We start from the raw sequence: 14,666 nt of genomic DNA, 5'->3' as shown, positions 1-14,666 counted from the left end.
TTTAAAATGGGAATGAGATTTTGACAGGGTGGAGGAAAAGTGTGCCAAAGTTAATGCAATCCTTAATCAGCTTTTAAAAGACTTGTTTAAACATGCTTTGTTGCAAGGATTAATAATTGAGCAATTTCTACAGGCCTAATGAGATTAGAGGAAACTAATTACCTCTTGATTATGCTGCCTAGTTATTACATTTCTATATAAGGATGCCAAAATTGAAGCAAGTATCTGTCATTCTTTATATTTACAAAGTTTGTTATTGGGAAAGTGGAGAAAAGTGTACTTACATCATCTATTCTATATAGATTTAAATATAGATGTATTTAGATATGTAAATAGATTAGGTAGATTTACTTTATATATATTTAAAAAAAATAAATACATATATTTTAAAAAATACTCTCTCTATATATAACTTACACGTACAATCAATCCTGTTTGGTGCAAACTGCTGGTGGAATTATCTGTTACATTCCAGACAGGAAAACATATTTCATGACTTCACCACAACACACATTGCTTAATTGTGGATTCGTGCTGTGGATAGATGGCAAGAATTAGCTGGTTTCTAGAAGCAAAAAAGCTAGCCAATCTTTCTTACCATATCTCTGCATACCGAAGTAAAATAAATTATACTAGAATTGCCTATCGCCAACAATACCAGAAGGGGGGAAAAAAAAAGAAATGCAGGGAAGGCTGAACCCACCCTGGTTTAGCTATGCTTCATCTAAATCAGGTTTATGTATCAATAACGAAGTCATAATTGCAGGGTTATGAATTTCAGTGTAGAAAGGCTACAGCATTTTACTTATAGGCACCAGGTCTAGTCATCAAGAATATCTTGGAAATACCAAATAGTGTACTTTCTCCTCCAAACGATTAATTCCTTCCCCCTTCCAAGATTGATACTGTTGCAAGTGGAACCTGATACCCCAGGTTTTTTTTAACTTGAAAGACGTTTTGTTTAAAGATAATGTATTATGTATTTGAAGAGTCATGTTGACTTGTCCCCTCATCTTCCCACCCCACTATAGTTTAAAAGGCGTAATGATTTTTTTTTTTTTGTTCCTTATTTATTCTGTAAGCTGTTTTCCCAAGTCTTTAATAGTATTTTTGAGTAAGTTTTGGAGTATATCTATGCAAGGGCATTTTAGAGCGTGGATAGAATGTTAAAGAGCAGGTTGACACTTGGCTAGGAGGGCAATGGGATGTTTGTTGTTTCATCAAAACAATATTCCAGAACTGCAATTTGTAACCTCTAAGGAATGAAGTACAAAAAAGCAAGCAGTGGAGCTCCTCCATTTAATTAAAAATATTAAATAGTCGTAAGTTGTTTCTAAAATAGCAGAATATCAAAAAGGGTTATTTCACACTTACTTTTCATAGCATATTTGTTAATGCAGTTATATTTTTGTCTATACCCTGTAGTAACTACCATGTGTATTGGTATTCTTTGGTTTCATTTCTTTCTTCATTAGTTAGTATGGTAGGGAAAGTCCCCAGGATGTCATCAAGGTACATTTGAAAATAGTAATTTTAATAGGTCTTTGTCAGTTACATCATCTGCTGTCAAGGTGTTTGCCTATGCTGTTCTAGTCATCTTACACAGCAGGAATCCTATATTTAGTGCATATTTGAAGTACGAATATAGTATGTAGTTTGTACATAAATTTCCTTAACAGTGGTTTTTTTAAAAAGACGACGATTAGTGATGAAAGCAAAACATACTTCATAAGTTATTTTACTGGCTGGTTATATTCGGTGCTACAGAGAGCAAATAAAATGATCCAAATAAGATCAAAACACACAGCCTTCTGATCTAGTCAGTGGCACTGCTGTTAAACCTCAATGCCTACTTGTAATAAGTATTATCACATTTTATAGATGTAGCAAGCAGAAATAGGGATTGTCCAAAACTTGTATGTGCAACTAATAAATGCAAATCCAAAAATTGAACTCTTGTGCTTTCCAGGCTAGCATTTTGCTCACTATATTGTATCTTGGGTCACTAGATTTCTTTTTTTTTTTTTTTAACGTTCTTTAAATAAAATCTCACAGAGAAAGCATTCTTCTTACTGAAGATCAAATTTATCATTTTAAGAAGACATAGCTTCATTACAGCTTCTTTAGATGCTCTGTTGTTCACAAATAATGTTAAAATCTTAGTGTTAAAAAACCCCATCCTTAAGGGTGTTCATACTTGCTTGTAAAGGTTGCTTAAATGATTGCAATTACTATTAGTTGTTTAATGAACATATGATATGCAAATTGTTTGTATCATTAAATAAGCCTTAGTCTTACTAGATTAATTTCAAATAGAAATACACAAATGAGTTAATGCAGAGCTATCTGACTTCCTGTAATGTTTGTAAATGGATCCTGGGAATGTATATATACTTATATGGCAATATACACTGGGAATTCGTTTTGGTAGGAAGTTTGGATTTTTTGGTATAAAACCAGGCATTTTGAATGCAGTAGACAAGCAGCTTGTTTAAGTCAGTTTGCTTGTTTGTTCAAAGATTGGCTGAGGTTCTTTTCCTCTACCAAATATAAACTTCTTGCTCTGAAACTCATCTAGCTTAACTGAAAAAATTTCAAAATCAGAATATTTTTTTTTCTTAGAAGTAAATCTAACTAAATGAAATCTAGAGCTCATGCATTTACAAGTATTTTCATGTGGGTTTTGGATACTGAAATGTGTAAGTCTTGCTTTTGAGAACTGAAAAATAGAGCAGTTGAGTCTTAATTTCTTTAAGGTTTTGTTGATTCAGCCATACTGGTGTTATTTATAGGCTACCAACACATTTTAACAGTTTTGAAGTAATAAGAAATGGAGCACTTATGCTTTTGAGTTTCTTACTACTGGCAGAAGAAAATTGTAGACTGATAAATTATAAGCAGAAAAAAAAAGTTTGGCTTGTTCTTTCAGAAATAGGTACATTGGGCTTTTTGTCAATATGAAGGGGAAAAGACCTGCAGCTTACATGCATCTTAAGTGGTTTTGGTGCAGGCAAGGAGGACGTAAATGCTTCATGTGCCTCTTTGTAAATGCACTATTTAGTGACCATTCAATTTCTTTTGTCTGTAACAAAAGGTTTGCAGAAGTTTTATTTTGCAAAAATAACGTGACATTATGACTTGTAAGGAAATAATTTACCCTTGACTCTGTATTGTTTTTACGGAGAAGAAAATACTACATCACTAAAGATTAGCAATACTTAGTGCACTTAATAAATTGGCTAGGTGTAGTTCCTAGAACTAAAAGTAATACTAATTTATATTATCCATTTAAAATAAATCTAATAATGTGTTGTGCTAAAATTATTTGGGTTTATTAAGCTTTTTTGTGGAGTAGTATTCAAAAAAGACGAGGAATTTTTTTTTTTTTCCCCTCACCAGTATCCCTAACAGCCTCTTTACATCTCCATCTCTCATTTCCTCAGAGTTATGCTTTGTGTTTTAATTTGTTACTTCCTTCCTTGGAATCCCTAAAAACCTCTAGTATGCTTTATATATTCAGGTAGAACAGCCTCGGAAGAAAGAGGCATGACAAATGCCTTCTTTTTCACTTTAAACTGTACAAAACATTCAGAGTAATCTAGGTAACATTTCAGTCCATGTCAGAAATACATACCTGATTATAATAGAGTTTCTTTGCCAAATATGAAAATAGTTGCTCCATCAGTCTTAGAAATAGCTAAAGCAGAAGGAAGTTATTCAAATGTTTTTGAAACCTGTATCATTTATTCACAATTTAAAAATTAAGGATAAAACATTTAAGCACTTCTTGTGTTGGTTAGCATCAAACAGCAGATTTTCAGGCCTCATGGGAAGTAAATACAAGAACTGGGATGCAACGGAAATGTGGTCTCCCATCCATCCTTCTGTGTAATCATTAAACTTACTTAGAGCAGAACATTTTTAACAATGTTTGCAGAACAATGTTGAATTCTCTCCCAGACCTAACTCTGGCAAACTGGGAGAAGTAAGGAGAGAAAATTTGAAGAAGAGAAGCTCAGTCTGGTTTTCATTTTCTCTACAGCTGTCATCTGGCTTTGAATTCTGCTGGAGAGCTACAGCTGGAGTCATTTTATTGCTTTACCCAGCATCCTTTTGCCTGCGCGCACAGAAATGTTTTAGTAGTCTTGGAAAAAAATTCAGAGTATCTCTTAGCAACCATAGGACAGTAATTATTATACCAGCAGCTGGGAGCAAACCAGATTTCCGTTGTGCATTAAAAACTGGCGTAGGTTACTTTACAGATGATACTGAATAACCTATGCCAGTACTATACTTTGCAGGCTGTGGTTAAAGGATATTGAATGTGGGCGGTGTAATTGCTTTGGACAGTAGAAAAGGGGAATGTGTGCATCTGTGTTTGTGTGTAATATTTTGTATATTTAATATACCAAGCTTAGTTCTTGTGGAAAACTTTATATGTTTGCTTTTTACTTAAATGCATTTTCAATACAATAGCATTTTTGTTTCTAGGGCCTCTCCCTTCAGGTTGTCAGTGTTTCCATTATAAATGTGGAGTTTCAGGTGTTTATGACCTTGTCATAAAACATCACATTGGAGCAGGAAGTGTCGTCCAAAGAAAGCCTTTTTGATACTAATAAACGTGGTTTAGCTGTATCTAAACTATCAGTTTAATTAAAAATACAGAGTTGAGGATATTCATCTGACATTTCTGTAGTTCTGCATAGTGAGTATTTATAGGCTAAATAAGATCATAACTGATCTGATCACTTTTCATTTTTCATAAATACCAGAAGTTAGGCTGTCTCCGCTTACCTGTAGTGTCTAGGTTGGTAGGCTGAGCGTTGTGCTTTCCGAACAGCTGTCTCATGAGTTCTTCCCTTACAAAGGTCAGATGCATTTCTCTGTCTCCTGCCACCCCCAAATTTGTCCTTGAAGTCAATTAGCTTGAATTGTGGTGTCTGTGTTGGAATTTTATAAAAGCATTCCTTTATAATTGCTGTATACAGGGCACAAAGCCTTGCTTTAAGATTAAGGTTTGTATTTCATACATCAGTGTCTGGCACTGCTAGTTAGCACTGTAATAGATGATCAGTGCCTGCATCCTTTATTAGATGGAGCCCTTCCTGACCGCCAAAGGGAGCGTGTGTGTCTGTCTGTGTGAGCATGTGCAGGTGTCCTTTTTGCTCTGTAGTGTAGGTAGTTTATTTTGGAAGAAAAAAGGTGTGAATCACCTGCAGGGACAGGAAATAATGCAGGCTGTTGCAAATCTCACCCAGGGATAAAGACTGGCTTGTGGGTAGTATGTGTCTTTACCCTGGGAAGGAAGGAGTAGTAGTTTTTGCAGCTCTCATCCTTCTCCCTAGACCACTCAAACTGATAATAGCTGGGGGGGGTAAAGGGGTTAGGTAGTGCTTATCACTGTGGTTTCTGTGAAATGGCTTCTGGCTGCTAAGTGTGTTCCTCGCTTAAATAGTTTCTGCATGTAAGCATTTATAACGTTGCTCAAACCAAAAATAGTTGCAGGCATTTCTTCCTCATTCTGAATGCAGCTTTCCGGTGGTTTGAACCAGTGTTTTGGAAGCTTGTTATGTTATGGGCAATGTACCTGCAGGAGTACCTCCTGCTAGGAAGATGTTTGATATTGCACTAATATTTGATGCTTTTTGCTCTTAAAATAAGTATACATCCATGAAATCTAACTCTTGCCAGTCATTTCAACGTTTCTTTTGTACTCCTTTCCCCACAGTGTTTGACCAGAAAATTTAATTTTGACAGCAACAGGGTCGATTGCTTAGTGGTGTTGTCATGCTCAAGGATCTGCAAAAAGTACTTCTTTCTGGAGTTTTGCCTGTCTTAAATTTTTCAGTGGAACTTTAACCTGATTGAGCTATTGTCTTTCATGGGGTATATGCTCTCTAGTATTAAAGCTGATCATTAATTAATCACTAATTTTAATGTTTTTCCACTCAGAGTGCTTCCAAACAATATATAAATTCTTAGTGATGTGATGATTTTCTTTCTAAAGATCAGCTACAGAACAGCTACTTCCACTTTATCTAGATGTCTTTCGAACTTGATACATTAGGCTTTTATGTACATGAGGTGCTAATGTAATCTCAGAATAAGTTCCTTAAGTATTTTGATAAATGAAAACTAATGATTCAGTGTTAGTACTTAGCCTGCCAAAACTTCAGGTTTGCCTCTGCCTTCAGTAGTTTTCTGCAGTATTTTTATTGTTTCCCCCTTAATGTTTTCTTGATGTATACAAATCCTTATAATAAAGCTGAAACATTCTCTTTGCTGGAAGTTGGATGATGCCAGAATTTTCTCAGTGCTATCGGATGATGACAGCCAGTTAACTTTACAGCGTGTCTCAATACAAACAAAACATTGTACAGTACATTTTTTGGCAGCCCAATGGGATTTGTATCAATATGCTCTACTGTATCCTAAGTATATCCCAGTCAGTTAAGCTTAAAGAATGAGAACTGTTTGGTTTTCTGTTCTTTTCAGAAACTGGATTGTCTCACAAGCCAATATTCCACCCAAACATACTTCCTCTTCCTTATTCTGAGTGGCACACGTCCTGCAGATATCTCATTATATGTTGCCACATGGTCTCATTTTTGTATCGAATTGCCTGATATAACTTTAATTTCAAAAAGACAGTCATTAGTTGTTTAATACACACTTGCTGTAATTAGATATTTTGATTGAGCCAGTGTATGTTAAAACTGACTTCTGTTCCTTTCCAGCTGATCTTGCTTTTAATTTATTAAAAGGTCTGACTAGCTTTTGCCTTATTAGTCTCAGAAGTTTTTTTTCTCCAATTGTATATTTGTAAATACTGGCAGCCTTGTGGGTAGTTGGAGAAAGCATAATCTCACAGACTGGGCTAATCTCTCCTTCCTTAAAGAAGTTCCTCAGTCTGATTTGTCAACTGAGTTAAAGTCATGTATCTCTAATGCCCAAGTTGTGTACGCTCTGCAGAGAGGGAACTCTTATTTTCCAAGGCTGACTCATAGTAAAGAAAATACTTGCCTACTTATAATTTTAAAAATGTGTATTTAAAAATACTTGTGTTTATAGATGCCTCTAACGCAGTATGTAGAATATTAATGCATTTATGTATGAACTTGGTGGTTTTGGTGTGGTTTTTGTATAAATGCAAAATCATTTCAAGGGAGTTCTTATGTATTCTAGACTACTCAAGAAAATACATCAGGTTCATTAATGAAAGATCACCTTTTCCAACACGAAACTGTAGTAACCAGTGAACCTTACAACAGTGCAAATTTAAGGCCTTCAGCATTTGAGGATTTCAACACCAGGAGAGCCTGTTTTCGTAGCCAACCTAACCAGGTAAGACTACCAACAAAAGAAGCAGTTCCTACTTTGCTTGCTGAATTAATGGCACAGTATGTAGTTTCTGACAAGAAAGCACTTTCATTCTAGGTCCCTGTATGTAGTATTATACTCTCAACTTCTTGAAATGATCAATATAATCTTTGTAGCTGAAATATTACAGCATTATTATGGCGGAGGTAAAGTTTTGTGAAGGTATTTACCTATGCTTGTAGTGCAGCAGACTACATGAATAAATCTTTCACTTTCTTTGAAGTCAGATTACTGTATTACAGACTTCTGTATCTGCAGCCTGAAAAGCTGTTTAAATTTGTTCAGGAAATGTTAATTGGCCATGAGCTCAATCTCGGTTACATGTATACTAATATTGTTTTGATTAGAAATATTGAAAAGTATCTTTAAAATGGGTATCTTGGATGCATTACACAGTGGGGCACTTTTGCTAAATATTTTTAGTGAAACATTGTTTATGCTTTCTAACTGCCTATTTAAACTAAAATATTCTATTTTGGTACAGAAAGGAAAACAGTATATCAGTGATGCATGAAAAGTATTAAGCTATTGGTAAACAGATTCTTAAAACAGAAAAAAACCCACTAACATGAGGAAGGCTGATGTACAGACATTTTTTAAAAGAGGTCATATTTATACAACATTAGATTAGAAACGCAGTGTTACAGCTTTTCCTTTAACAATATACATTTTGCTTTTTTCTAAGCCTCAAAGAACTGAGGTTTTATAGACTGAAAAAGTAGACTTAATAGTGAGTTGGGTAATAATTAATTTGAGGGTCTTATGCCTAGAAGCAAACATGTGGGAAGCTTTCTAGAGTAAGCTTAATAACAGAAGTCAAAGCAGAATGCAAGTTCAAGTAGTTGTGAACACTTCATCAGAAAATATTTCTGCTTCTTGAAATAAAGCTTTTTAATACCTCAGTCATTCTTGCAAAGAAAGATAGGATTGTATTAAAGTCTTGTATCAGCTGCTTACTAACTGCTGTATTGGGCAAAAGAAGCAAACAGTGTTATCTGGAGAACTAACTAAAGAGCTTGAAATTACGAACTTCTGGGTTTTAATCATTGATTTGCTCCAATTATCTCTTTGTATGTCACCTCATATTTTTGTTTGTTCTGTTCATCAAGAGGTACATGTTTTTCCCTCTTTCCATTTACTTGCAAAGAGAATTTAAAGATTTCTTAGAATAGAAGAGATGGGTGATTAGGTTATTGCAGCTAACTCTTAACAGCTTACAGTAACCAGTGATGTGTGTGCTGTTAGTCTTCACTGAGTTGTAAAGAAAAGTGCAGTAGCCTAAAATACCTGTATGTTTTAAGAGCACATAAGTAGCACATCGGCTACTGAGAAAATTATAATTTAAGCAGTGGTATACTGCGTAGTGCCTGTCTGATAGAAATTAAATAGGAATTTCTTTGAAATGACAATGCTAGAATTCACTACTTGTAGACTGAAGTTATGGGACATTCCATGGAAATTTAAGTAGATATTCTTTAAAATATTTTTCTCATATTGTAGCACCACCTGCATCCAACACTCCATGCTTTTTGCATGGTCCTGTGGTGCACACATTTAGAACACAGGCAAGTCAACAAAACCTCACATTCAGTATGTGCACACACTGCACTGTCTCTGCTGAACTCCATGCATGTGACCATGTGGCACAGCAGATCTTGAGGTAAATACCTATTTTGTTTCTATTTTGTACAAATAAGTTTGAACACTCTTACTGTGCTCATAAGTTGAATAGTTCAAGAAGTACATGCTCAAACTAACGTGATTAATGACAGTTCAGATCTTTACTTGTAATACTTTGTTACTAAAAAATACCCAAGTCCCTCAGCTCTTCAGCTTCTGATACACTGATGTGTGTTTAACTTAAATTTAGTACTTTGCGATGATATATTCAGCTGCCGGTGTCCTCATATTGTGGAGTTGCAAGCTACGCAAAGTCGGGTATATCTGTTTCAGGAGAGACAGTGAAGGCTACAGTACCAAGCAAGTGTCCATGCCTTGTTTGAAGGTGCACCTCTTCAAGTAAGGTGTAATACTAGCGAGTTCAGTCGTGTCAACAAAATTTTCTGCCTAATTTCCAGTTGGCTAATTATGTTCATAATGAGATTCTCTGTGGAATTTCAGTTTGCTGTAATATTCAGCTGTTACACAGAGATGGCACTTGTACTGAGTTATAATTTTGAATGGCTAGAGGACTATGTGCATTATTCTCATTGAATTTTCCTGGTATTTGTACCTAACTGAATCTGGATTGTGTATTGTTCTTAAGGTTTCGTGTACCTTATGCCTTCATATAGGTCCCATTAAACACCCAATGTGTAAGCACTTTATAAATGAAGCTTTTCCAGCATTTCTTCTGTTTGCTTGTTTTTCAGCATTTCCCACTTGCTTTCTTAAAAAATTATTTCTTAATATCAGTTGCATAAAGAACGTAATGCTGCCTTGTTTGTAACATGTCAGACCTTATGCATTTTAGTAGGTGTTTGGCTGGGGACTTGAAAAAAAGAAATGAGTTCTATGTATGTGGTGTGTTCTGCTCAACCAAATAAAAAGCCTTCAAAGACTGAGGAGAGGTCAGATTTTACAGTTGTTAGTATTTGTAGTGATCTTTAATGGCTATTAGCTGTCTGGGGAATGGGAGGTTGAGGGTGGGTTTTTTTTGGTTTGAGGTTTTGGAGTTTGTTTCCTTTTAAACAATGGGTTTTATTTAATGTCTTAAATGCATGCGTAATATTCTGTGTGGACAGTGGGGTAAGGATCCTTTATGCTTGTAACATATGGAATTGTAATGACATTTTTGATGCTTTTTCCCTTAAATAAATTTATGCTGTTAACTGTTCAGAAAAGCCAATTAGCCATAGCTAGTTATTGATGCTAAAACAATAGGCTCTTTCTCGTGTTTGAAAACAGAATAGAGCTGAGAAGCACTCTGCTTTTATAAGCAAAGGGGAGGCGTAACTGCTTGCATTGGAGCCTGGGGAAAGTACGGAAGAGCAGTGATGTTAGCTGAATAGAATATAACCTTTCTTCACCCTGTATCCTCGAGACCTTGTGGAAGTCCAACTGCATGACTTGGAGCCAAGAAAAAAAATTATTCTTGTTAGCATACTCCAGTTGATGCTCCCCGGGCAAAGCAGCTCTAATTACAGTTCCGTACTTAAAATATATCACACAAGGATTATCAAGCAGGGAAGTGATGGTTAGAGCAGGCTACAGATACTCTTACATAATCAGAAGCTGGCATATTTTAAGAAGCTATTCCTTCCTTTTTCCCAGCTGCCTTCTCTCTTCCCTCCTCTGCCTCCTACCCCAAAACCAGGGCATGCAGACTTCAGTGTAGTAGGAGCGTAGACATGTGCAAAGTGAAGTAGAAGTGTGTTAACTTAAAACATCATCTTCAGTAGTTTGTTGTTACACACTGCAACAGATTAGGAACATGCAGTTCAACTGTTGTCCTAGGCTATGGAATGGTGACACATTAATTCTCATTAATTTGATCAGTACTAATAAGGTAAACACTCTCAGAGCAACAATACTGATGCCAAAGATGCATTCCCAAATAATTCATGATTCTGGAAGAATTTGTAAGGCTAACGGGTTAGGGAGTGATTTTTTTTTTTTTTTTTTTTTTTTTCCTTCAGTCTTTTCTGCGAGATGGTTTGCAGGCTGTGCACTTGACAGGAGAAAAAGGCGGAATTTGACTTGAAGCTCGCTTATATTCTGGCTCTGATTATAATAGCCCTACAGTGTAGGAAAATAATTGCTTGTCTGTAAGGCAGGAATACTGGGACATACTGAGACTTTTGCTTTTTTTGCTGCACTATCTGCTGTTTTCGGGAGCTCCTTCCATACACGTGCTAAATTTTTATCCTGTCATTATTTGCACCTTTTCTTGAAAGTCACTTGTAATGTGATTTCAGCAACATTTAGTGGCAGTCCACTGTCTCATATCTAAGGTCTGCAGTATTTCAATTCGGGTGATTCAAATTTGACACCTTCAATGACTTTCATGCCCCCATGCCCTTTCATCGTAAGGCAAAATAAACAAGAACTCTATCTTATCTCTCTGCTGTTTGTTTTGTATGTGTTTAGTTCCTTCTTACTTGCCTTTTGAGGTAAAAGGTCTTGAATTATGGTCAGTTCATTACAAGTTGAGAATTTAAAAAGTACTTAGATGTTTGCCTGCCGGTGTCCTAAACTAATCGATTTAAGTACTGTATATTAGCTAAGGGGAGATGCGTTTAGAAGCCACTGTTACTGATTGATCATGCTACTGAATATTATTCTTCATGTGGCAAAATCCTTGTCTAGAATACAGCTTTGAGAATAAGTAACCAGTATTGAATACTCTTGTTGCAAAAGTGGAGGGAGTTTGAAAACTTAGAGCAGGAATAAAGGAAAGCTTCTCGATAACACGAGTAACTCAAAGTGAATGTATCAGGGAGTTAATCCTAAAGCAGTGGATCATCATTGGCGTGAAATCAGCAAGTCCACGTAAGGTGTAATTGATCTGTGGAATTAGTTACCACTGTAAGTTGTTAAAACCTGAATTTTGAGCATAATTCAAAGAACAGTATCAAGTTTTATGCGGATACCAAAATATCCGATGCTCTTATGAGATACTAAAAGGTCAGGAAAGAATACTAAACCTCATGGTCCTAATATCATGCAAAAGGCTCATTATTGTGGAGAAGTCTGTAAATTGTACTAGTAAGAAAATAAGCTGAAATTTTTATCTTCAAGCAGCAAGGGGAAAAAAATCCTGTTTTTTAATTTTCTAATCTAAGTTTTACACTGTAGGTGGACATAAATTTGGGAGTTCATTATAGTAAACTTATCTTGCTTTGCCATTTCAGGTCCCACTGAAGTCAATCAGACATGTTAGTTTTCAGGATGAAGATGAAATTGTTAGAATAAACCCTCGTGACATTTTGATACGTCGTTATGCAGACTACAGGCATCCTGACATGTGGAAGAACGACCTGGAAAGGGATGATGCAGACTCAAATATACCATTTTCTAAATCAGACAGTAAAAAATCTGACTATTTATACCCATGTGGGGATGGAACTAAGTTGAATTCCCTGAAAGACTCAAAGAGTTCTGTGGTATTTAAAACTCAGCCTTCCTCATCAAAATTTAAAAACTCAAAAAGAAGAAAAGAGGATGGTGAGCGTTCCCGCTGTATATACTGCCAGGAAAGGTTTAATCATGAAGATAATGGTAGAGGAAAATGTCAAGATGCGCCAGATCCTATTAAAAGATGTATCTACCAAGTTAGTTGCATGCTTTGCGCAGAGAGCATGCTGTATCACTGCATGTCAGACTCTGAAGGAGATTTCTCTGATCCTTGCTCGTGTGACACTAGTGATGACAAGTTCTGCTTACGCTGGTTAGCACTGGTGGCACTCTCATTCATTGCTCCATGTATGTGCTGCTACCTCCCCTTGAGAGCATGCCATCACTGTGGTGAGGTATGTGGGTGCTGTGGAGGAAAGCATAAAGCTGCGGGATGAATCAGTCTTGTGCCAAACAGAGCTGAAAAATCTTTGTTTCCAGGAAGCATCTAACTTGGATTTGTGGAAGCTTTTTGGCAAGCTGAAGGGAATCTTCTTTCATGTAAGAGATGCTTGATGTGGAGGAAGCAACAAGACTTGTCAGACCTTGGCATTTTACAAGTGCTAGCCATGCCTAACTATTTCCTTTGAGTGCGTGGCATTTGTTGCAAGTTGTGAAGGAGATTTTGCAAAGGGAAGCCTATTCTTATTATTGGCTATAAAATGAGTATATAAACTATGATTATACTAAAAGGGATTAACTTTTGCCACTTTGTACATTCATGGTTTAGGTGAGGGGGCTCTTTTAAAAGGATTAAAACTTACCTGAGGGGAAATCTTAACTAAAAGTGCACTAGTGACAGCTGATTTAAGATTAAGAAAAGTTAATACTCGGCAAATGAGGAATGAAACTGATTTTAAGTGCAACTAAATCACTTATTAATAGTTTTTTGGAAGCGACTTTATGTATAAATAACAAATGTTTATATTTAACTAAATGTGTAAGGTACGAATTATTACATGTTAAACTTTCCTTCCCTCTGATATAGTAGGTATGGACCATATCTACTGTCACATTCCATGGTAGTATTTTAAATATTTAATTAGTTAATTTAGTCGCATTTTTATTCCAGATGGACAAATTGATATTTTCAGTCCTGTTTCCCTTCAGCTACAGTTTGTGTTGAGTTGTATCCATACATTCTGATAATCTAAAAACCTTTAAAATATTAATTATTCTAGTCTTGAGTGACCAATATTTTTTTGTTAAGCACAGATGTAATTGTCTAAAATGTTCTTGTTAGAACATAACATTTATTTTTATATATAAATGACTTTGATTTCAACATAATAGCAAAAAGGAAGTTGTTTCTGTTGCTCAACCAGCAAGTTGTTTTCTTTTGGGGTGTCCTCCAAAAATACTTTATTGCATATTCAAATGTTCATTAAGCAAAAGGTACATTAAGGCAGTTGTAACAAATTGTCATCAGTGTTCTTGTTTATCCTTCTGTTAAACTAGGATCCTGTTCAGCTGTTTATCAAGTACTATGATTAAAACAAAAGATTAATAACAAAAGTGAAATTGTTTTCATTATTTTGAACTGCAACTTTTTCTTATTTGAATGGGCAAGAACAAAAGTACTGTGTGTTTTGTTCAAAAGCAACAACAAAAGACTTAGCTTGAGAAATAAATTACAGCCCAGGCAAAATTGGAGTGAACTTCTTAATTGAGGAAATTTGGAGGGAGGATGGGGGAGGGGGTGAGAGTGTGTGTATGTTATGTGTATGCACGGTGGTATATTGTGTATGATATTTGTTACAGCTTTGTACTTAGTAAGTGTTTAACTTTCAGATAAGAATTAACTGATTAAGCCGTAGAGAATTTTTTAAAACATTACATGCTTTGTTCTGTCATGAAGTAAGAAACATTTACTTCTCATTAAAGATACATAAAACACTAAAACCAGTCATAATTCATTAGCGAAGGTGCCTATTTGATATCCTGGCTGGAGTGGGACAGACTGTCCTCAGTATACCCTTGTTATTAAACAAACAAAAAACCTAATTGATTTTAAAAGATGCACATGACTTACTTTTCTCAATTCCTATGCATTTCTTCAGTATATTTTTGTGTAATTTTTCTTCCTGCATGTATCGGTGCCCTTAATTTTCCTTTGTAGCCCAGAAGTAAAATGAGCAAATGTATATAACATTATCTGTCTGTAAAATACT

General features: G+C 35.5%; 1 protein-coding gene across 1 annotated transcript in view; it reads left to right on the top strand.

The window, feature by feature from the left end:
• Positions 1 to 14,171, top strand: part of SPRED1 (sprouty related EVH1 domain containing 1) — a 59,776-nt gene extending 45,605 nt beyond the window's left edge. Inside the window, exons 5-6 of the mRNA XM_050897274.1 lie at positions 7,186 to 7,344; positions 12,234 to 14,171. Coding sequence (XP_050753231.1) covers positions 7,186 to 7,344; positions 12,234 to 12,893 — 819 coding nt within the window. The 3' untranslated portion in view covers positions 12,894 to 14,171. The remainder of the gene's footprint in view (positions 1 to 7,185; positions 7,345 to 12,233) is intronic.
• The last annotated feature ends 495 nt before the right edge of the window (positions 14,172 to 14,666 follow it).

Source organism: Gymnogyps californianus, chromosome 5, assembly GCF_018139145.2.
Source record: "Gymnogyps californianus isolate 813 chromosome 5, ASM1813914v2, whole genome shotgun sequence".
In the NCBI taxonomy this organism is placed as follows: domain Eukaryota; kingdom Metazoa; phylum Chordata; class Aves; order Accipitriformes; family Cathartidae; genus Gymnogyps; species Gymnogyps californianus.
The sequence above is the reverse complement of the archived record's forward strand: the minus strand, read 5'-3'. Positions and strand labels throughout refer to the sequence as shown.